The sequence below is a fragment of the Anguilla rostrata genome, chromosome 3 (assembly GCF_018555375.3).
Source record: "Anguilla rostrata isolate EN2019 chromosome 3, ASM1855537v3, whole genome shotgun sequence".
Classification (NCBI taxonomy): domain Eukaryota; kingdom Metazoa; phylum Chordata; class Actinopteri; order Anguilliformes; family Anguillidae; genus Anguilla; species Anguilla rostrata.
In genome coordinates this window covers 68,352,672-68,377,825 of record NC_057935.1, presented here as the reverse complement: position 1 = coordinate 68,377,825, position 25,154 = coordinate 68,352,672, and the positions used below count along the sequence as shown (strand labels likewise).

General features: G+C 44.5%; 1 protein-coding gene across 8 annotated transcripts in view; it reads right to left on the bottom strand.

Moving 5' to 3' along the window:
• Positions 1-25,154, bottom strand: part of LOC135251761 (nck-associated protein 5-like) — a 157,926-nt gene that overhangs the window by 46,912 nt on the left and 85,860 nt on the right. For all 8 annotated transcript variants that reach the window (XM_064329512.1, XM_064329508.1, XM_064329513.1 and 5 more), the window contains 3 exons: positions 14,069-14,159; positions 10,114-10,275; positions 1,116-1,184 (listed from right to left, as the gene is read on the bottom strand). In XM_064329512.1, coding sequence (XP_064185582.1) covers positions 1,116-1,184; positions 10,114-10,275; positions 14,069-14,159 — 322 coding nt within the window. The remainder of the gene's footprint in view (positions 1-1,115; positions 1,185-10,113; positions 10,276-14,068; positions 14,160-25,154) is intronic.

Sequence of the window (25,154 nt, the reverse complement as noted above, 5' to 3'; positions counted from 1 at the left end):
GGTTGGGGGGCCGGGGGGGGGGGTATATCTGAAATTCTGTCCGCAGCTCTTAAACGTCTTGTCCCCGAAGCTGGCAATTCCAATTAATAGGGAGCCCGTCCCCCCAGAAACATGTGATACCATGTGTCTCGTCAGAGTTATTCAGCTAACAAAACGTCCCCTAAAGAACTCATTAACTAAACCACTGTGTTTTTCTCCTAAGGTTATATTCCCTGAACAGTACCTTTCTACAAGTCAGCCAGACTTTCTCTCATAATGCTTCCTTGATTTTCCTTTATTCTGCTTTGAGCTTTTTCAGGGAACAATGAGGCCTAAATTAGGTTTGATTCAGTGAGGACCCGCTGGATCATTCGTGTTTTAACGGAATGTGAATCATTTTTCTTTCAAATCTACCCGTTGTTAATTTCTGGACTAGTAATGAAACGGTAAGTATCATGTGAATTAATAGCTGTCTCAGAACAATGACTGACCCCCCCGTGTCATTTTGACCCAGCATTCAAAACTGGCACGTGATCCTTTTCCAGAGACTATCGCAAATGTGATATTTAATATTATAATTTCAATGTTACAAAGACAAGACTCACGAACATGGGGTGCGATTCCCACCTCACTGTTATGCAGCTCTGACGAGCCAATGTACAGGGTGACATGTAATTATTTTGGACATGTATAAACACTGTCTACAAAGATGAATCTCCGACAACAAACTAGCACAGAACCACTCATTATTAATGACATTTCCCCTCCAAACAGATCGCCCACTGTGTTGTTCAAAACGGCAAACAGTATCTACATTAAGCCCAGTGTGCCTATTACACCATGCTTAGCTTAAGTCTGGCTCAAGTTTCAACCTCTGGACCACATACCTTAACTACAACTGGAGCAATCCTCCAAATCTCTGAAATAATGATTAGCTGTTCCAGTTGTGACACAGTTCTGTGGTCTCGAGGTTAAAACCCAAGATAAGCAGACTGCAACATCGACCCAACGTTTTTTCCTAGATGTGGTTGTTCTTTGGATTTTTTTTGGGGGGGGGTGAATTTTTTATCTCTTTCTTTTGAATAAATAATAAACGGCGCCAGGACAGGAAATAGAGTCGGCAGGTGTTAATTTACCTCGTCCAGGCACCGTTCGTACTGCTCCCTCTGGCTCTCGTTCTCCATCGCCAGCGCAGAGTTTTCCGCCTGAAAAAACAACACCGAACGCACTGACATGAACAAACGCCGTCACCCCGGAAAGGGTCATTATGAAAGCATACCAGCTGAGACTGATGAACAGCCTGAGTCAGAGCCTGAATCTGATGCCTGTGATTAACTTCACAGTTAAAAAAAGGAGATGGAGAATAAGCAATCTACTGTATTATAATTTGAATGATTTTTTTTATAAATGAGGCTGTGTCTGAAATCTCATTTCATTTCATATAAAAATAATGGGAAAATAGACCTTCAGATTAGAGAAGAAATATAAAATGGCAGTGTATATATTAAATACATTAGGTACACATTACATGATCTAGAATTAATTTAAAATATTAGAAAGTATACACATTTATAAATTTGTTACAGAAAAGTGCTCAAACATGGGCTAAAAATCCTTTTTTCTTTTTCCTCATGCCTCTTCATATAAAAAAAAGACCTTTAAAAACGTAACAGCAGTTCTGTCTTAAAACGGGAAAAATATCCAGGAAATGAACTTTGCAATTGTTTATAATGATTATATGCTGCAAATGCAATGCCCCAGTCAGCATCTCATTCCTAGATGCATGATTGCTGTGTTCACCATGACATCGATTTCTTCACTTGTTCAGCAGGAATTCAACAGTCAAAAATTATGAAATGCAAATTTACTAAATCGTTTTTTTTATTTTTTTTGGCCAGGCAGTTGCAACAGCACAGCATCTTTAAAAGTTGAAGTCAAATGGGAGTCTTAAAAAAGTTTTCAGTTTTTAAAAATATCGATGTTCCAAGTTCTATCTGCACAAGAACTATCTTTTCTAAATTGCAGCACAGTGACTGAATAGCACTTGCTATTTTCCAAGCAGTGTCCCAAGGCAAAATCAATCAGGGGTGGCAGTTACACAAGCAAGGTACTACTGCATGTGCTGATTGAAATAAAAGATACTATAAACTGGATTGGACAGGAACAATATGGTTCGTCAGTGATGGCAATAAAATAAATTTTAAAAAGTTTTATGCACCTGTCCCAGCGTAGTGCAACTGACCAGAAATAATCCATAACATATTATTTTTTCAATTGAAAATATTTCCATTTTTAATACAGCTTGTCTGAAATAAAAAAGCCAAACAAACATTACAGTGGCAGTTTTATCACTATAATAACCACCGTGACCCTATACCCAAGGCCCCCTACTGGCGTTGAAGGTACCGCCCAAATAACCTAGACTCACGCACAATGAACAATGACACTAAAACAGATCTGACAAACACCCCGCAGGTACGCAGCCTGAGCGTTCGTTAGACTCATCTCTGGCCAACAAAGCCACTTTTATTCTCATCGGCCGTCAAAGCAAGACAGGGCAATAAAACACCAGGAGCCTCCCCCATCCCTCGATCGCTTATTACACTCTAAACCACGTCGTTAATTTATTTTTTCCATACCATCTACAGTTATGTTTTCTCGTATATCTCCGCGCGACATAATCGCATACCCGTTCGGACTTTCAGGACAGCACCTGAAAATTGCTGAATAAATCACTTCCGGTATTATCAAGCGCTTGCCATCATATCAAGCCGAATGCCATGTTTTTTTTTTTTATGAGAGGAAAGCGGAATCGCCATGGGAACACGGCAATAACACGCAAACTCCACCTTTTTAATATTCATCTCCTGTCCGGTGCATTAGACCTCCTGCCTTCCGCGAGGATGCAGCCCACACCGGCGACATATTTTGGCGGTGTTCGTTCACAATTCACGAACACAAACAGACAGCCCTTGGCTATGCTTCAACCCCACAAGACACAAGCCCATTTTGCCTGGGTGTAAACTAGGGCAGATCTAAATCGATGGCACTGGCCTTGTTATTCGCAACACCCCATTGGGTCAGTAAACAGAAGTGTTGCCCTGGCTACAGGCCAGGTACCAATCAAACGGCTCCCTCCTTGGGATGATAAGGTAAAGTGGCCTCCTGGGTTCCTGGCCAATCACGAGGGGGAATAATGGAAAGGTTGAACTGAGTCTGAAACAGATAATTTTTAAAATTAAGGCCACCTTCACAAAGTCAGTTCAGACTTCTTAGTAGGAAAAACAAGCAAGATGCAGATACTTATGTGTCAAAGTGAAACTAAAATACACAAATCAAATGTTGCAAATCAGTGGTAGTCACAGCTAGGGGGAACTCAAATGATGGATTTGAACTTTAAGGCATGGCAACTTCATGAGAGTAGTTGGATGGCAAATCAATTCACACAAGTTCTCATTTGTCAGACACACCAGGACATTGCAATACCTGCCAGATTTCTTCCGTCCACCTCAGTCATCTCATCTGTATGTTTATCAGGGTAGCCTACTTTGGTGGAGTGAGATTTATTGTGTCTGTGGGGGGGGGGGGATCTGAAATCACTAACTGGGGGGTGTTGAGATTGGGGAATGTGGGGAACGAGGGCAGCTGATTGGATGCTGTCAGAGATAGGTAGCCAATTGACCAATCAACAGTCACTTCTAATCACCTCATGTACATGAACCAATCGCAATGTGTCCTGAGAGCTGAAGGCAGCCTTGTTATTTGCCATGAGGTGTCATTGGGCCAGGCTGAGAGCATGAAAGAGCCTAAAAGAGTGTCTCGTGGTAAAAACGAGGGTTGACAACCTTGATTTTGCATTAATCACTCATTAAATGTGGTCTGATCTTCATCTATGTCACAGTAATAGAGTACTTAAATTGCTTAGACTAATAACAAACAAATAATTGTACTTCTCCTTGTCAATACTAATAGCATCATTTAATTCACAGTCTAGGTTGGAAAAAGTATGTGAACCCTCTTGGCTGATGACTTCCCCAAAAGCTAATTGGAGTCAGGTGTTGTAATCAATGAGATGAGATTGGAGGTGCCCTGTCCTATAAAAAGGCACAGAAAGTTAGGTGACTGACAGTTTGCTATTCTAAAGAAACATCTTTTCCTGTGAACAGTAGCCTGAACAAAACTATTTTCAGAGGACCTTAGGAGAAGAAGTGTAGAGACGCATACTGCAGGGAAATTCTACATCGCAAAAGCAGTTCTAAAGGCCTGGGTGTTCATCAATCCACAATAAGACACGTCTACAAATGGAGTAAATTCAGTACTGTTGCTACTCTACCTAGGAGTGGGAATCCTGCAAAGATCACGGCAAGAGCACATGCAGACTCAAAAATAGCCCTAGGGTAACAGAAAAGGAACGGAAGAAATCTCTTGAGCTTGCTCTGATCATGTGTCCACTATATATAAAAAAAACTCAATAAGAATGGTATTCACGGGAGGACAACACAGAGGAAACTACTGCTCTCCAAAAAAAAAAAAAAGACATTGCTGCACATCTCAAGTTTGCAAAAGGCCACCTGGATGTTCCGCAATGCTTCTGGGACAATGTTCTGTGGACAGATGAGACAAAACTTGAGCGTTTTGGCAGAAATGCACAACGTTATGCTTGGAGGGGAAAAAGCTTGCTCACCAACACTAAAAACCTCATCCCAACTGTGAAGCATGGTGGAGGGAGCATCATGGTTTGGGGCTGTTTTGCTGCCCCGGGGCCCGAACAGCTTGTAATCATTGAGGGAACAAAGAATTCAAAACTGGAGCTTAATAGAAGTTGGGAGATGCCACAAGACAATGGCCCAAAACACACGAGTAAATCAACAACAGAATGGTTTAAACGGAAGAAAATGCATGTTTTGGAATGGCCAAGTCAGTGTCCAGACCTTAACCCAATTGAAATGTTGTGGAATGACCCAAAGAGGGCTATTCACTCAAGAAATCCTGGAAATATCAATGAACTGAAGCGATTTTGTAAGGAGGAATGGTCTAAAATTCCTCCTAGCCATTGTCTAAGTCTGACTGGTAATTACAGGAAACATTTGTTGGAGGTTATTACTGCTAGAGGTCCTACCATTTTCTAGATACAAGGGTTCACATACTTTTCCCGCCTGAACTGTGAATGTTTAGGCCATGTGTTCAATAAACATTAAATGCAATTGATTTTGTGTTATTTTAGTTTATTTTTTTCTTATTCAAGATGTTGTTACAAATACAGATATTGCATACACTAAGCCTTTTGGTCTGGCTTTCAACATGAGCAATTGTAAAAAAAAATAGTATATCTATAGATGAAAAATAGCTCATAAACTCTACAAAAGGAGGAGCTTCGGTGAGTGAGAAAAAATATTGTTTCAAACTCAATTTGCGGCACCATCCTCCATGGCAACTTCATTAGGGTGCATCAATGCGTCAGGATGCAGTCCATTATTTCAAAAGGCTAAATGAAATCCATTTTCATTTTCAGAGAATCCTCTCGTGGCAGGATGTTAGTGTCTATGGAACTAGATTATGATGTATTGAGCTGTGAATGAAATTCTGACTGATGCAGAGATCTTTAATGAGGTACCCTGCCGGCAAATTATATTCTTGCCTCTGACTAGGGCCTGCTTTCTGTGCACAGGCTAGCAAACAGATCCGGCAAAAACACATGAGGTTATATATTCTGTTCTGCAGAAATATGTTCAAATCAACACAGCTGTGTACTTACATCAATCATAACGTCAGCCCGACAATAAACATAGTATTAACTGGATGCAAAGAGAATTGTGCTACAATAAAAATTGTTATAAAGCAAAAGCTAAAGGTTTTTAAGGTCCCATATCCAACAAAAAGACATGAAATACAAACATGGTTTTATCCTATTGGTCTTAATGCTATCATTAATCTAAATAAAGCTATAAAAATCAGAAATATATCAATGGCAATCTTTGACACGTCTGCAAATCTGGGCTGTTTCTTTTACGGTTTTTGCCTCCCTAACTGCAAAAAGGCCACTTATTTAGTGTAGAGAAGACAGCGATCAGACAAAAATTATTTCGTTCTGATACTTTGTTCTTGCCTGATGCACCTTAAGGGGAAAACCGCACATCGCCAGTTTAGCAGAGACCAATTAAACAATGACCTGCAGCAGCTTTGTTGTGTGAAATGTCATTAACAAAGGAAAATGACTAATTTCACACAGGACATAATTATGAGCTGTTTCGCCGTGGCCCGTTGTGCCATCTTTTCACATGGGGCCCAACGTCCCAGGCGGCAGCCCTGGTCTCTGCACGATACATTTTGAGTTCACACGACGGAACCATCCATGCTGTTCTTTTCTGCTGAACTTGTCACTGCAAGCTTTGAACCAGCAGTGGCTTCAGTCCACGCAGCCCAGCACTTTGTTTTATATACTTTGAAACGCACGTTCCCTTCAAAAACAAAAGTTCACTTCGTTTTTTTTTTTTTCCCCCAAGTGCTGTCCTTTGAGATTGAGCTTGTACTCGAAGATAGATATCTGACAATCAGCTATTTGAAGAGAGAGAACAGAGGAGGCGCGAACTATGAGAGAATCCACGGGGGAAAGGGTGCCTTTTATTGCCGTTAATGAATGTTTAATTAAGAGATAATTAAGGTTTCGGTCGAGCGACTGTCATTCATCGCTGTGGCTGCACTCTGAGATTTTCCCACACACAAATCAGGGCCATTTAACTGGCGCTTGCTGGCTTCTTGGCACTTTATCAACCCCGGGCTGGGGACTGAATTTAGTCTGTGAGTGTCTGTGTTGACGTCTCCCAGCACCCTCAGCCCTTCTGCTCTGAGATACCATCAGCTCATCGCGATTTCTTTTGTTTACTTCCTCTTCCCTAATTTAAGTTCTGCTTGGTCAGACTCTGCAGCCTTAATTACGCTGCATTCTTCATAATGGACATGATGCTATCTAACTGTACGCTGGAGTTCCTTTGGCCAAGGTGTCCAAAATCATAGTCTAACGCAGTTAAGAAAACGTTTTTTGGACAGGACAGTGAAAAAAAAAATGAAATGGCTATAATAAAAAAAATGAAGCATGCCCAATTAAACCTTGTAAATATCAAGCTTTAATGTGGCGGATGGAAAAAATGTGAGCACTGAACCAAAGCAAGTCACTCATTCCATGGAATAAAATATATACTTTAGCACTATTGCTAAAGAAAATCAAGGGTTTCATATAAGGAAGAATTAAGCAGTTCACAGAAGATGCCCTATATATTAGGCCATGAAATCATAGATAGGCATAGAGATGCCAAAAAAATAAATAATTAATAATGATCTAATGAAATACCAATTTTATATATATATAGTTAATCTAATGGTTTATAGCATAGCTTTTCAAAAACAAGCTCAAGTGAGGCATAATTTATACTTTCCAATCACCAGAGGACTCTAATTCTGGAGTCATTTGACATGATTTTCAAAACATCAGTTCTAAAAACATCTGATGTTTAAACGACCTCCAGCATTGACGCAGTTGTATTTTGTGATAAACAAAGGCCTATCTGTTCATATTAGCTATTGAAATTGGTTCATTAGTCCTTGCAATTTTCTGTAATTTCTCAGTGAGGAAGTCCTTGAAAAACCAAACAGTACCATTTGAGTGTTTTTATTTTAACGGCAATGTACGTGCAGCACATTGCCATTAAATGCATAAAGAGTTCATTCAATCAGCAAGCTTGAGGAAGAAAATTAACTAAATCCCTGCGGACACTGTCACTCTTAAGCTAACACACTGTATTGCTTGCCTGTTCTAAGGTTAGCAGCTAGCCGGGCTAGCCGGCAGAAGGAGACAGGGCATCTTACCACTGGGACTTGGGGCATGGGCATGATTGGGGGGGTAGGACTATATCCGGCAGCACTACAGAGAGCCCTCACACTCGAGAGTCGAGAGTAATTTGAAGAAGTGCCCCTTCCTCCGGAACAGGGTGCCAAGCAGCCCCCTCTCATGACAGGCACTCATTGGCTCTCACGAGGGCCGAGGTGGCGACAGAGCCGCGTCATGTGACAGGTTCGAGGACAACGATCCCGCAGGCATCACCTCCAGTGCCGTCATTCGCCGTTCCTCTCTTCCCGCACTCTCTCTTGTCACCCCCCTTGTTCGGTGGACCGAACACGACGTTGTCAGAGCCTCACTCACACGCTGCGCTGCAGGTCCTGGAGAACACGACTACGATGTGGCAGGGAGTGCCGTGATCAGCGCAGACTTAATGGTGTGCCAGACCTGCGCTCTGCCAAATCCGTTACAAAGAACAGAGATTGCGGTTTAATCCTCACGTCTTATTGCTACAACAGGCGGATCTTTGGGCTTTCTTCCATTTATATTGAATGCATGATGTGAAAGTATTTGTGGAAAAAAAAACACATTTAAAATTTACATATATATATATATATATATATATATATATATACATACATATACATACATGTGCTTCCACAAGACATGATCAAACCACAGGATATTACTGCTTGCTCTATGGACTTACAGCCTTATCAGCATAGAGACCTTACAGAGATCCATACCTCAGATTCATGCACCAGCTTTAGGTATGTTCGCAAAGTACAGTTTCGGTGCTCTCAACGTTATTTCAAAACGTTCACGTTATCAGATTCAATGAAATTCTGTTGAGTACAAAACGTATAATTAATGTTAATTGAATTTAGGAATCACTGATTTTACGATGGTACCCAAGAGAAAAAAAAAACATTGCTTGAATGAGTTCATCAAAGAAAGAAATAAACTGCTCCCAGAGAAACTGACATTTCATCGTTCATACATAAAGGCATGACACTGACTTATTGCCTCTTACATTTGTGTGGTTATTTAAAGAATACCTTCTCCACTGATGCAACAATGTAGACTAACCAGCAGATGACTCTGGATTGACAGATGTATAATATTTCATTTATATTCTCCCCTCTCCTTAGGAAAGATTGCATGCCGATGCTTGATGAAGTGCGTATTCTTTACTAAGAGGAACATATTTGCCTTGCAAATAGACACATTGCATAAACCACATACTAGAACATGTGGCAATCGCTCCCAATTTCATTTATGCAATAACATGTATTATACTGTACAACGCATCTTATCGATTACTATTATTAGTATTATGGAATATATTATTTGAATATGTAAAGTATAAAATTATTATATTCTATACTACGCAGATGGTAATTACACTCCGCAAAACTCAGCGGACCAAAGTCACAAAGCAACGCATAATTACGAGAGCTTTGATCTAATTATCCTCGCGTACTCCGATGATCATTTTTTCGTTTAACGTCCGCTCATGTGCAGCGCCCCGTGACTATTTATGCAGATTAATTCTGGACTTATTGACAGGCCTTCATACCGGCGTCCCCCCCTGTGGCCAGCCGGTCCTGGCACTGACTGACCGACCTCTCTAACACACTGCACAGGAACAAGGGCCCTCCTTTCCCACAACGCATCAGCGGGTTCAGCTTTTCCAGGCGTGCTGCCATAAAGATCAGGAAGTCCCACTGCAATATCAGCCATCAGTCTCGAAAACAAGGATTGCTGTTTGTTCCCGTTTTTTTTTTCTTTTTTTTTTAACGGAAAGCCTTTGAACATTTCACACTTTCACTAAGTAATTGGTGTTTAACTAGAAGAGGCCTCAGGTGTAATTACTCTGTGACTCTTAATGGATTCACACAGAATTAAGTGCTGCTGGAGAAGCGGGGAAGGGTGTCTTGTGGGTACAGCTGGAAAGAATCAGGACTAATGAATATATTTGTGGCCTGAGAGTAACTTGGCCCCGAGCGCACAGAGTGTGCGAGGAGGAGAAGCGCTTGTGAACACTGCTGAGAACGGGAGGCTGATAAGAAGCTAAACCCTGCTACTCGTGCTCCACTGGATGCCCGGCTAGACGGCTGTGAACACTTTTTTTTGGGGGAAGGGGGAAGGGGGGGGTATCAGTCCTTGCTTTTCTATTTGAAAGGAACTCGGAAGGACTCGACAAACCGTCGCACCGTGCCCCGTGTGCCGCGTGGCGATAATGGGGGACCCGGGGGCTCTGAGAGCGAAGATGAGGATGAGGAAGGTGGCTCCGTTACCTCCAGGGCCCGCAGTCTCTCCAGGAGGGCCTTGGTCTCCTTATCTCGGTCCTCCTCCGCTCCGCCACCACCGCTCCCCGGCTGCGCCTCCTCCCCCGCCGGGCGGCTGGCCTCCTCCTCCAGGCTCTCCCTCCGCTTACGCACCTCCTCGGAGAGCTTGTCCTGACGGATGAAAGGGAGGGGGGGGGGGGGGACACAGTCAGAGTGGGGGGGAGTGGGGGGGTCTGGGAGACGATCCAAAGCGGCCCACTAATCCCCAATTTACCTCATTTCCCAGTCAACTCCGGCGACCTTGAGAGTTAATGACATGCCTCACAGAGCTCATCTCTCCCGCTGCACTAAAAGGCCCGAGTGCCAGCCGGCGTTAATACTGAAACAAAAAGGTAGCGCTGCCATAAAGCACACACCCAAGGCCCCGTCGAGCCCGCCGACAACCTCTGGAAATTGCACCGCCAGCCTCGGTGCCCAGCGGACGCCCCCGGTCGACGTCTTCAAAAAAAAAAGTTTACACGTAATCAATTTCAAACAGCCGGATATTTATCAGGTCGGGATTCGTTCAGGACGTTTATGCCGAAAAGAAGGACGGCGGACGGTCGCGTCACACCGACGAGTCTGGCTCGGGGGGCACCTGCCGGCGTCGAGACAGACGGAGTTCGGCCGTCCGCTCGGACGTTTCGAGCGGCTGAGCAGAAATAATGGTGCGTTTAGCGCGTGTCTATCACAAAACCATTTTCAAGGTACACGGCGAGGTAAAAATCCCCTCCAGCCGGCGCCGGTAATCTGAAGTTAATAATAATGCCAGCTGAGCTTTTCCCTTTCTGTTTACCTCCATAGCCCTGGCAATAAAACGCAACCCCGCATTCTTCACAGCGGGTGCTCTCTAAACTGTTGTGAACCCGGGAAAAAGAGAGTTTATATTTCTGCTGGGCTGCCCCCTTTCCAGGTACTGAGCGCACACACACATAATCGCAGATCAGGGTTCGGACGGCGTCGGACTGAGAAACGGACTGAATGCGCAGAGACTTCGAATTGCTAAATCTTTGCGGGAAAATTGGAAATCAGCTTCCAGGCATTACACACGTTATTAGACGGGATAACATAATCAGCAGAAATGACAAGTAGTCAAAACTGGAAACTCACAGGACCAATGCAACAAAGGACCAAACGGCCAAAAAGTATGTTTCTATTTTTTATAAATTTGGTTATGCGTCCAGCCCTCGAAGATGGCATGATTGTTCTTATACAGGGTTAAAATGTCCGGTGTTAATTCAACTCTAACAGAGCACATATGAGCCCAACAGGGACCATACAGTACTACATGTCCCCTAAAAGTTGATTTAATAGTGAAGACACTTCACTGCGTAAGGCCGTTGTGGTGGGTAACCAAATTTCCATGTGAAGTGCGTCCACTGACATCACAGCCATTATTTTTTTGCGCTTACGACCAGGCAGGCCGTCGTCACCTTTGATAATGGCTTCCCGCAGTAAAGCGGCGAAGCTCATCCGTGTTTAACGACAGTGATGGATGCCGCTCGCTCCAACACCTTCGTGTTTACTGCATTCAAAAGCAGTTTGCCCTTCTTAGGAACGGATTAAACAAACCGTCCTCAATTTTACGGGACAAAAAGCATTTGCTTCTCTCTCAGAGAGCCATTAACTATCCATTACCGTGGTGGCTAATGTTACGAAGCATCGGATTCATTGTCGTTTTTGTATAATTGCTGTATATTATTCTATCCTATAACTCGGCATGCAGGAGTAGATCCACTAGAAAACTAATGAGTTTCGTTGGTTCTCCTAATTGCACAACACCTCTGAATGCTATCCACACCATATCAATGAGTGATTCACTAAAGTGTTGATGAAACCTAAAAACCTCATCTCGATGGTCGGTAGTGCGCACTTCACACGCACAATAATATATCATGTTTCTTGGTTTGAAAAACATATTGGGCTATTATTTTCCAAAGCTGATGCTCCAGGGAGGTACAGAGATGACCCATCTGAGGCCTCCACCTGTTACCTGGTTACAAGTGCTCTCCCGTTTCCACAAGACAACGCCGATGCTGAACGCTGTGGGGAAAATCTGGGCTTTACGCAGGACAGCGGACACAAGTTCACGCTCGTCACAGATGTACATCCTTCCAGGAGGTTATGATCCTGTTATGCTGTTAAGAGGCCAGCCAAACAGATTCACACACAAGGGCATTGTTCTTGTTAAAACCGTCGCATATTCAACCACAGGACTTTCAGATACCGTAAATTTCTTCTGTGTTCCTACGCCAGGTCTCAGACTGAATCTCATGGGTTCTGGGTCTTTCTTAAAGACTAATTGCATATGCTTTTTGCAGTTCCTCGGATAATTTGCATGCATAATGCAAAATCCTCTGTGACAGTATTCATTATGAACCACCGCTGTACTACCTTCAAAAGACCCTCAACCCATTTTCTATTAGTCAAGAGTTTGGGTCAATTCAATTCCATTTCAATTTGGTCAGCTTAGGAAATCAATAGAAATTCAATTAATTCACTGAAAAATCGTCATGGAACACAGGGATATTTTTCAATTCTTGAACTGGATTTCAAATCATCTGCTGAATTGACTCGACTGAAATAGAGCTCTGCTATTAAAAGCTGAGGTCAAGCTGCTGGATCACTGGATAGTACAACACATTGAGGCGATTCTGAAAAGCAAAATGAGACAAACCTATGAGCATTAAACGGCCATTGAGATGGTTTGCTTTTACTGCTCGTGTAATGACCCATTTTCTGCTTGGTGTCATCTTCCGCCACGGCTTTTATTTTCATTTCACCACACAACTAAATAAACTCTTTTATGCGCAAATGAATACATGAAGGAAAGTTTAACAGGACTGCATCCAATAGCAATGTGAAGGCTTATTTAACATGGTTATGATAAAGGCAGAGGTGTAAATAACTGTGCACGAAGATACCACAGCTTTAGAAGTTACAGACACCATTGTATGAAGTGAAGTCATGAGTACCTTTAAACCATGACCTTTCAAATGAGTCATTGAGTTGCAATAGTCATTCCACTCAAGCAGAAAGAATGTTTTATGGGAAGGGTTCTGGTTAGTCTCCACTATTCAACATTCAACACATTGACAGACACCCCCATGATGAGCAGTAATTGTAAGAGCCTTACTCTACACATGTAATTCATTTGGGCTATAGCAACACTTCAATTACTGTAAGCAAGATCAGTGGTGTAGCACAAAACTCTGGGCCCTATACATAAGCAGTCTCTGTGGTCCCCCTTCCTCTCTTGATCCATGTCTCTCATGCATCATTCCAGGCTTTTTTACGGCCCTCCCCCCATTCGGGCCCTGGGTAGTCACAGTCCCACTTTTCCCCCCACTACGACGCCCCTGAGCAAGACAATGGGTTGATCAATATGAAAGAATACTCCATACGAAGCACAGATCTTACTGTAAATTAACTGCTTGTCAATTCATTTGTTTTGCATTGATTTTTTTCTTTTTTACTACTTCAGACTTGTAGCTAAATTTGACAATGAAAAAAATCACAGGGAAGCTCCAAGGCATTTCATTCAGCAGTCTGAACTCTCATTAATGGGGGGGGGGGGGGGAGTTTATCCAATGGGCAAGGAACTGGTCTTGGAAGTGGACTTGTAATCGCCGGTTCCATCCCCAGGTAGGACACTTCCGTTGTACCCTTCATCAAAGGTACCTACCCAGATAGCAAGTGACTCCGGGCTGGATCTGGGCCGGTTCTGGCCCAAAGTCGCTTGCTACGGTATCCGGGCAACCATTGCTTCAGTATATAATCCAGCTGTATAAATGGATGCAGTTCAAATGCTATGTCAAAAAAAAAAAAAAAAGTCGTGCAAGTCGCTCTGGATAAGAGTGTCTGCTAAATGCCAGTAATGTATTGTAACGGATATGCAGCGATACCATGGAGATCCAGACAGTACCTTGTAGGCCTTCATCAGGTCCACAGTATCCAAGGCGGAGGGGTCCAGGGCCCCCTGGTTCTGCAGCAGCGTACGCACCGTCTCTTCCATCCTGGGGGAGCACAGGGAATGGGACGTGGATCAGAACCTAGCTGCACAGACCATCGATCAGAACCTAGCAGCACAGACCATCGATCAGCACCAGCAACACAGTCCATCGATCAGAACCAGCAGCACAGACCATCGATCAGAATCAGCAGCACAGACCATCGATCAGCACCAGCAGCACAGACTATCGATCAGAACTAGCAGCACAGACCAGCGGCCCTATTCACCCTTCCCAGAGAGCCACAGTCTAGCAAGGCCTTCAGGCTCTCCTGGAATCAACAAAGCTCCCAGAACTGGCGAAGGAAGCCATCTGGTTCAGTTAAGTCGACCATCAGTTGATACAGGTGGTCAGATGCCTGCTTTGAATGAAACCCTTGCAGGCACTGTATCCTTTCAGAAGCACTCCTCAGCAGCTCTAAGGAACTAAACCAGGCCTGCTTTAGAGGCCATGAGAAGGCTTGAGCAATTAAGATTCCTATATCAGCGTTTGGTGACTGAGGCCACACAAGAAAAAAAAGACCCGTGTCTGTACAAGTTTTTACCCACGTGCTTGTGACACGTTTAAGCCACCTCTGTTGGATACAGTAAGAAGGTGACCTTCTAGAATGCTCTGAAAAACTTCAGTAAAGGCAAACATAGACGTGACTGACGCACTGTAGTGGTGAACCTGGTATAAAGAGCATCTTCTCACGGAATGGAAACAACGCATTTGCCGTTTCCTTGGCTTTCCATGCTCAGACGAATTCCCTGGACTGAAATGTCAGCAATACAATTTCAGATTTGGTAAGAGCAGGTGTACAGCAGAATGGCTTTACACTGTTATACCACATATGTATATATATTTCTATAAGCACCATTTCTGCAAATACTAGGTGTGCAAACACAGCCGTTCGACATTATTACCTTGCCAGATATATCCAGAGTGACAGCCAGAATCTTCTAAAGTCATTATACCCAAATAACATTGCATTACTATGCAACAGTGATCAGTTTAAGCCACAAGACAAAAAATGTGTAAGTGTGGGGGGAAGGAAAAAAAAACAGTTTTTATAATAGTTTCTCAGCCACTGTGTCTTTATTTCTTAGAAACCTTTTCCAAATTGCCATCATTCTACATTTGCGCTAATTTCCTTATTTTAAAACGGCTTTTCAGCGTAGCCTGTTTTTTTTTCCTGCGCTGAAGTCACAGTGAATATAATTTTTAACAGGCTCGGTGATGTTTGTATAATTTCCCTTGTTCCGTTTTTTTTTTTTTTTTTTTTTTTAATTTTCCACCCGACGTGCGCGCGGAACCTCGCGCCGACACCGTCGCATGGCGACAGCCGCGCCATCTGTCAGCCGAGCGGGCGCCGTCCACAATCTCGCCTTCCCAGCAAGCACCTGGGGCCAACGAGAGACAGACGCGACTTCTGCTGAAGTGCTCCTCTTAATTGCCATTGAGTCCGTTTCAGATTCACTTTTTCCTTCTCGTTGTCCTCAAAAGGGGGGGGGCGGGGCGGGGGAGGCCCTCCCCACAGCTCAGCTCATACTCATACTCACTCACGTGTACCACACAAGAAAAAAAAAAAACATTTTTATAAAATAAAACTTGGCAAATGAATTGCAAAACCTAGAGGACAAAATATGCATTTGGAAGGTGTGACATTTGTGTGGCCCGAACACACTGTTCCAGGAGTCGTTTGCCGCACAACTGTTTACATAATTGTTAAATTGTAATCTAAGCATAATTTAATGATTTTTGACCTCGGAGGGGAGGGGAAAAACATGGCAGGCAGTCAGAGTCTGAGCCAGCTAGGATTCCTTCGGTAACATTCGTTCCAAAAACGTGATGCAAGCCCTAACTGGAGGACAGGCACATCTCTAGTTCACAATGAACAGCAGTGTAGTGTATCGTAAAGGCAAAATTATTATTTTTTTTTAATAAAAAAAATTTAAGTTGAAGGCAATCATTGATAATGCTGGTCTTTTTTTTCCTCAGAAAAATAGGTGATAATAGATTCCTTTTTAAAAACAAGTCAGGGCACATGGGGGGGGGTGGGGGGAAAGACACAACAAACAATGAATGACCTCAGTTAAAATGGGGGAGGGGGGGGCATGTTCATGTGTAGGCAACCTCAAAGCACCACTGTGGAGGCTTTCATCTTTCCCATAATCCCCTGGGGGGGGGGGGGCAGGAGTCATTATATTTTAGTGAGTCTGATCTGTGACATGTGACGGTTCAAAGTGCACTGCCACTATAACTCCAGGTGGTAAGAATTTTCCCCACGGATGACCAAACACACTGAGCAGTTAAACGTCCCTGGAGTCCCCGTTCATCACTGAACGAGCAAAATGGACATCTAGAAGCCTGTAAAGGCATAAATACATCTGCAATGATCCAGCCTGAAACAATGGCTTAAGCTCAGCATCTACTAGCATCCTGTTCATTTCAACCTGTCATTAGTACAGTGATGTAAAGGCAGCAAAGCCTCCCTTGGCCAGTGACAAGCCAGTGGTTACTTTATTGCTTCATTATAGATTGCAGATGATTAGCAGTTTGGCTTGTTAGCCTGGTTTTACTAGCAACAGGCAGGGCTGAGGATAAAGGTCTCCCATAGACTGGCTGAGCGGAGCAGTAAGGGGAAACAGCTGTCATTGGCACGGTGTGTTAGCTCTCTCTCGTCACCCAAACGGCTCTGCTATGTAAACTCGATGAGCGTACGTCTTTAAAAAGCCAAATCATTTGGTGAAATGTTTTGACACGCTGACGAATAAGAGAGCACGCTGGCCTGTTTCAGGAGGCTCGAGCTGAAGCCACCGCACGGAATCTACGTTGACGTGAGCAGTTCTAGCGTCCTGACTTTCTAGCTGACTGCAGTGCCTTTTTTAAATAAAATTAAAAAAACACTACAGTACCTCAAGTACCTCCCGTCTGGTCAAATCACATTTCTAAGAATTTACAGGCCACAACACGAAGCCTGTCGGTATCCAGGAGAACCCTGTCATCGAGGGGACATAAACGGTAAATTAGCAAAAGGTAAATTCCGTACAGAAATTAGGAAGAATTTTGTTCACGCAGAGAGTAGTCAATGTGTGTAATCCCCTGCCAGGTCATATAGTGGAGGCAGAAACTCAAGACTTTCAAGATTTTCAAGACTAGGCTTGATATGGTGTTTGATGCTATCTAGTCTGTAGGTAATCAGAGTACTAATTTAGTCAGGAAAATGGCAAGCGTTGTTGGGCTGAATGGCCTGTTCTCGTCATTATGTTATGTGATGTTATGTTATTTCTGGCAGACTGGCAGACAGACTGGCAGCCTTGTCTGTCATAGCAGGGTTTTGTCTGCAAATGGCAAAAGTTTCAATTAATTCTCTGCACATTTCTTCTGTGATTTCCGAACTGGAACCTTGCAAATAAGACTGTCACGGACAATTACCTCCCGAATAATCACAATTTGATGGCGCGCTGCTCCTAAATTGTAACAAATTTCTGAAGCTATTTATTATAAGAAATACCAGTTGAGTTATGATGAGAAGTCATTTTAAGTTTTTTTAATGCTTTCCAGTGTTTACTTATAAGGTGAATATTCAATATGTTTCAGAATTAAATCCAAGATTGGAAGAAAAATCTTCCAAACATTCAGCACACAGTAATAAGACCAATCAAAAATGTAAACCATTTCAAAGGGTTCAATTCGCACTGCAACTGGTGTAATATACGGTATTTTCCAGGGTATTTCTCTGACCAATCATGATGAATGGTCATTGTAAAAATAGGAAAATACCTTGGCTCTTTTGCTGCTGTTTTTGTTTTTGAAGAAAACAAATCCTCAGGTTTATGAGTTCATGAGAGTAGTGCTACTGGAGATAATCGAAAACACTGTACAAAAAATAAAACATCAACAAAAAAAACAACATGAATTTAACAAGACCCAAAGCGAATGAATGCCATTAATATTACTATATTCGCCCAGTGACCACAAAAACCACCTTCAAAGACCATCAGTCAATGTGGATCAAACTTGAAAAGGAATCGAGTTTTTTTGTTTCACTGACCTGGCTAGATTCCATCAGCTGCCACAGCCTTGCCAAATGCATCATTATTTTCAGCTCAAAAAACAAGTGCCAGACAGCTGCAGGCAAATCCAACAGACGGTCTGCCCTGATCATCCTGACACGTGTAAAACCACTTCGAAAAATGTTAATCTTAATAACACTGACTTTGCAAGGCAAATTAAGCTAAACGTCCTTCTCTAATTAAGATAAACAAGTTTAATGGCCCTTACAAGGCCAAATAATGGAAACGGTTCCACCACAGATGCCCTTCGTGTCAATAGCAAAAAAAAAGAAAAAAGTCTGTGTTTCATATTTCATGCTACTTGGCTGGTACTGAAACCCAAGCAGAGATGGAAGGAAGAGTCTTTCTGAACAGCAAACACCATGAATTGTAAAATCTGAATTTCAGTCGTGACTGTAAGCTGACAGGAAGGGTAATTAAGTCTCCAGTCTATTTCACGCCCCCCAGGTATGAGTAGCAGACACACGGTCAAACAGGATTCACCCTTCATTTAGAGCAACGCAGTGTGGAGAAAATTCAAATGCCGTTGGCAGTTGGAAGAGGCCATTTTGAGGAGTCATTCGATTACGGGGTGTTAAGGGGCGAGGCCGACCCGCGACTGGCCCCAAGTGCCCCTGACGAATTCTCCCCTTAATCTGCCTGATAAAGGCCTGGACCAATCACAGCCAACGTTACCGCTCTCAAACGTCAGGCTTCGTGGCGAGATGATTTTCTGCGTCATGTTATTAAAACTTCCCGTTATATGCGTTCTCTTCTGTGCGGACTGCACGCAACCTGCCTGGGACGACGAAGCATTTCGAATGGGTCGCCATAATGGAGTCTGGGGGGGACTCTGATTCCACCGGGGAGCTGGAGAACAAGTCACCGAGACACAGCTTTTTCGGCGCGATGCAGATTTCAAAAGGAAGCCACTCACCCCCGGCGGCCCCGTCGTCCATTTCTGTCGACGGCGGCGTTCCTCAAAAACGACGCGACGAACACGGCGCGCGTCTCCCTCGGCTCGGTTGCTAAGCGCCCGCATTCCGCGCAGCCGCCGCCGCCGCCGCAGCAGCAGCCGCCCCCGCAGAGCGGTAACGCGGGCCTCAACTCCAAACCGGGCCGGTCGGGAACAAATCGCGCGCGAGCGGCGCCGACGTCGACGGACGGCATTGTCTGGTCCCACCGCCGGCGCGGAACAACCGCACGTGTAGGTTCCCGTTCTGTTCGCTCGTTTGAATCTGCGGAGGGTTTGAGCTCCGTCAAACGCCCTGTCGCTCCTGACCCCGGGATTCTGGTCTAGCAGAGTAGGCCGTGGATCAAAAAAAGGACCCCCTGGCGATGTGACCCATGTTAAATCCATCAGACAAGGGGGGTAGGGGTCCCACGGTGAGAGGCCAGGACTTTGAATCCGGACACATTAGGGGTTTGACCCCCCCTGACCTCGTATACCGACTTCCTGATGGAATGTGGGCTTGCAGCAGACGTGTGTCTTTTACAGAGCCTGATTAAAAACACTTGGCTGGTTCTGAATTTTCTGTTAAAGTTAAACTCCAGCACAAAATTAGGTTATCTTTCCCCGAAGGCTGCAATAAAATCAGATGTATAAATAAGTTCTTGATGTCGTAATTTTTTTTTTATTTCCAAAAAAGTTGAGATCTTTCAACCGGAAAAGATTTCAGATTTTCCGATTAAATTGTTTTTCTAAATGTTGCTGGGGAGCCCTCATTTACTTGTGCAAATGGTGCCATCCCTACTACACACAAAACTGCCTCCTCGCCTGAGCGGGTGGCATTTTTAACATTCAAGTTCTTTATTTTCCATTTTAATCAACCAAATTGAATCGCTCATGTGGACAGTTTTTTTCTAAAGCAGTTTAATCATCCATCCTATTCGCATGCACTGGTAAACAACGTTTATGAGTGAAGATGTACAGCCCGATGTTCTAACATCAGGCTGTAAGTTAGCTTCAGAGTTCTACGAATCACAGCAAACGGCGACGCGCACAAACATCGCATTTACAACGGTCTCCTAATCAGGCGCTATAATTCTGATTAAGCAGGCACGTTCCGCGCCGCAGTGAGAATACCTAAATTAATTGTAAACAGCAACACGATCGTTCACCCAGGGCGAACTAATGGGAAGGACGCGTCATTTGCGATCGAGCCGGCTGCACACGGACAAGTCTGTCTAACCGGCACCCATGCAGAAAGGTCATCAGCAAACCGAGCGAAGCAACGATACAGATAACAGACATATGCCTCCGTGAGCGAGACAGCATTAGACTCCGTTACCACGCCGTAGCGGCCTAATTGGGTGCTCATTGTTTACCATCCCCTAATTGAGTCTTCCCTTCCAGCGCAGTTTAGCCGGCACGCCGTGACGGATTGCACTCGTCTGCGAGAAGAGCGCACTCCAGATGATTTCGGGAAATGAAGACAAATAAAGGACAATCGCGCCTCGTGATGTTTCAGGCCTAAACGGCGAGACGCAGGGCCGCAGCCCAACCGCGAATAAACACACGAAACGAATTAACACTGATTGAGCGCAGTGCGTATGATGCCATCGATGACGCGAAACAGTATATCCGAGAAGTGGGGGGGGGGGGGGGTCCAGGCGTGCCACTTCCACGTGCCGACGGTAACGCCGCCCTGCTGGTATTCGTGCGGACAGCAGGCCAGGGAGAATAATTAGCAGACTTGCACACCGATCAGCCACAACGTTAAAACCCCCTGCCTAATATTGTGTAGGTCCCCCTCGTGCCGCCAAAACAGCTCTGACCCATCAAGAGTTTTTTTAAATCACATGGAAATAATTCACCCTCTAACAATATCTTAGCTTTTTATAGCCCTGTAGCAACTAATAATGTAATAAACTACCGATAGTGTAATAACTCCCAATAATGTAATCAATTTCAAATTTGTTATGTAATAAACACCAATAATGTAATAAGTAGTAGTAGTAGTAGTAGTAGTAGTAGTGTACTTTATTGATCCCTAGGGGGAAATTTGCACTGTTGCAGCATTAAAGACAACAAAGTAACACAATCAGATACAAATTTACAGTAAATACAAAATATCAGATACAAATATACAGTAGATACAAATATACACAGAAATCCAAATATACCAGAGGACACCTTCAGAGGTGGAGTCCATGCCTCGACGGGTCAGAGCTGCTTTGGCGGCACGAGGGGGACCTACACGATATTAGGCAGGTGGTTTTTAATGTTGTGGCTGATTGGAGTATCTAGTCTCAGTCCGCTAGGCAACCCTACAGAAAGAGCTGCGCTTAGAACTCTATCAAGGCTCACCTCAGCTTACCCCATATTTGTGGATCAGTTCAGATAGCATTGCATTTAAAAAAATAAAAATAAAACTGTCAAAACATAGTGAGGCATTCCTGAACTCTGTCATCCTGTCATTCCCACACGTTGACGGATAAATATTATCGCCTTACCGTCATCAGACTCCCAGATGCGTCGCGACAACTCAGCAAATTTAAAGTATCCTTATTCTTATACTTCCAGAATTCCCCTCCAGTGACTTTAAAGGTGCGCGACAGCCAGTCAGGTAAACCTTTTGCTCTCTCACTTTTTTTTCCTCAACATGCACTCCACACCGCTTCCCGGGTTTCCCCGGAGCGGAGATTTTTGGCCGTTCCTCTTTCGTTCGGCTGCACAGAAGCAGTGCCCCGGCCGCAGGAAACCCATCCGATTTTGTTTCAAATGTGCTTTTTCAAAAACCTGGCTTTGTGTGAAAGAAAGCTGTGAAACCCTGGGAGGGACTGTCACGCATGTTAGCGCAGAGTAGCATTACACGTTTCCAAGTGGGTGACCACCGGCTTTTCCCGGCCGACCTCTGACCTCTGAATGAGACCCACATGACAGAGGAAACCCTCAGATAAAACAGTGACTGTCCATTCAGGGTAAGACACCCTGTCTCTAATTCTGTAGGGGAGGGGGGGGGCAGGTTCCTAGGTTGAGATGTTTCATGTTTTATGTAGACAGTGTTTTTTTGTTTTGTGTATTTTTTTTACTTCTTTCATTCGGTAAAGTTAGTATGCTTTCAAAACTAAGAATGAGTTAATATAAGGGATGACACAAACTAAACTACACAAACCATTCAGTAAGTTCAATAAAACCTGAATATCATTGTAAAGCCACAAAACTAAATATGCACCACAAAATTCAACAAATACACACTTTTCTGGAGATCTTATTCAAATATTTGTTATACTATTAAGATTCACCGGTACATATAAATCACTCTTATGAAGAAGGAATGAAGTTGTGCACGTTCAGTATATCACCAGTTCTTCAAATGCAGCACTGCAGTCAGGAGTCCACGGGCTGTGTCCCACTGAGGATTCAAACTCGCAGGCCTGTCACGGTCCAGTACTTTAGTGATCACTCCCCACTCTGCACCCGCCAACCCCTGCACCCCCAGGAGCCACAAGCAGAGACGCTGAGGCTCTGCAAATCACCAGCTGTGCCACGCACAAGCCCGAGCGTCGAACCCCTGGCCGCGGCACGCTAACCGTCAGACCTGCCCGCTCTGCAGAACCTCAAGTCGCGGCAGGAGAAGACATCTTCGATCGCGCCGTAACCACGCCACGCCACGCCGCACCACCCCCATCGTCGAGGGCGGTATCCTTCCACAGGAGACCGTTCCCTAGATCTCCGTCTTTTCAGACTCATTTCATTTCCCGTGGATGGAAAGGCGGACCCTCATTTTCTCGGACTGCTGCGAGAGCGGCTACAAGGCCTGAATTACCCCCTGAGGGTGATGGGCGGGGGGGGGGGGGCGGGACGAGTCGGATGGTGGAGTGTGAGGATCATGGGGCGGGGGGGGTTGGCTGGTGCTATGGATCAGTCCAATCTGAGGGAGTTTGAGTGGTAAAGCTCACTGCTCTGTACATTCAGTGTGTATAGATGTGTGTTCTCATTCATAACCCTCACAGGTAATGTGCCTTCATTCATAACTTACACAGGTTATCTTTCCTTATTCATAACCCACACAGGTTATGTTTCCTTATTCATAACTTACACAGGTTTTGTTTCCTTATTCATAACCCACACTGGTTATGTTTCCTTATTCATAACCCACACTGGTTATGTTTCCTTATTCATAACCCACACAGGTTGGCTACCCATTCATAACCCATACAGGTTACGTTTCCTCATTCATAACCCTCACAGATGCCTAGAGGACATCTGAAACTCAACAGACTGGATCAATACACTGATCCATTCTCTCCACACCAGTCATGCATTCTGTGCACGCGAGTGCGCACGCATGTTTGCACATCCCATGCGCGTGCAACGATGTCATTTAATTATTCTCATCAAAGGCCCTGGACAAAGCCAATCTATATGCACCACTCATACGGTCACTGGCTATTCTATATATGTTTCTGCTGCAGGCTACATGCGCGCGGTGTAGCAAATGCCCTCTGAACGGCGAAACAAGCCGCGTTCGCGGCGGGGCGTTAGCGGGTGACCTACTTTCATAGAAAGCCATAATCTGACCTCGTTCGCTGATCCCAAAAAGGACTATAACAATACGCTTAACAGAGGAAGAGGGGGTCAGTGCATCTGTGCACGTTACCGCTCGGTGGACTCCCGAGTTTTTAATTGCCCCCGCACAGTCCCTTAATACCCGGAGATCTGACGTGTGTGAGAGGCTGTGGGGGGAATGGTCTGCTTTTCCTGCCACAGGAATTAGCCTTACCATCCCCGGTAAAAAAGGTAGAAGACTAGCTTCCGCTCTCTCTCATAACGCGACTGTCTTTCCCCCCGTCTGACAGGTCTGCCCATATGCGCCCAACCTAAAGGTACTTCCAGAAGCAACTAATTTTTTTTCTTTTTTTTTTCTTTTCCTGGAACTCTGTCTTGCGGGCCTGCTGGCAACCTTCATTAAAAAATGCGCACACACACAACTCCAGAATCCAATCCACCCTCTGGAGAAAATTCTCCAAATGTTCTGTCATGGGGGGGCTACAGCTGAGCTAACAAACACCGGCGAACCCTGGAGCAGACAAACCTTCCGACGGCAGGTTTATATGTGGCTTTATAAAAGCGCGGCACTGCAGGAAGAAAAGCTGTCATCCTATTACCTCACACCTATTTTTAGTGTGTTTACTTAGCCAAGCGCCTACGGGCTGGTCAAATGACACGTACCGTAAATATCCTTCAGCACATTTAACTGCATATTCAGCGCAGATTCAAATTCAGGTAAAAATGAATTTAGAAAAGAAAAAAAACGACTACTTCTTACAGAACAAAAAACTACTATCTACTGTCTACTATCACAGAAACCGTAACGCTGAGCTCGAATCGAGAAAAACAAGTTTCTCAGATTTTCAAAAAGCAAACAGGCAGTGCGCTTATGCTGACGAACAGAGCGGGGAAAAAAGAGCCTCAGTCAGCTGACCTACAGATCAATGAATGGAGCTCTCAGGTGCGAGACAACCTGCTGTCCGTTTCACTGATCGCCACGACAGCAGGGCGGCTTCAGAAAGGGGGCTCCAAATGAGTCCCAGCTCCCGACAATAAGACACCAGATGTGGCGGGGCGGCGGCGGCATCGGCGGCGGAGGCGGTTGGCTGCGTTGGCTCGCCTCGCCTCGCACCCGCTAAATTACCTCCGCAGCTGCCTCCCCGGGACGCCGCTCTCCACTCTCTCTCCCCTAATTAAACCGTTACCGACGTCGGGAAACGGAGGGCGTTTGATCAGACGCTGATCTTTAAACAGAGCCAAAATCGCAGGGCGCGTTTCCAGACCATCAGCGCCGGTTCGGCGCCACGGTTCGCGGGACGCGCGTAAAGCAACGAGCGGAACACGCTTCTTCTGGTGCACGGGCACTGCGGTGTATTCAGTATCGACAGATCCCCTCGTAAATTCCAAATGCTCAAAAAGCCTTAAAGTTGTACCTCGGACGTTTATGTGAGAGCAGTAGAAAAGTCT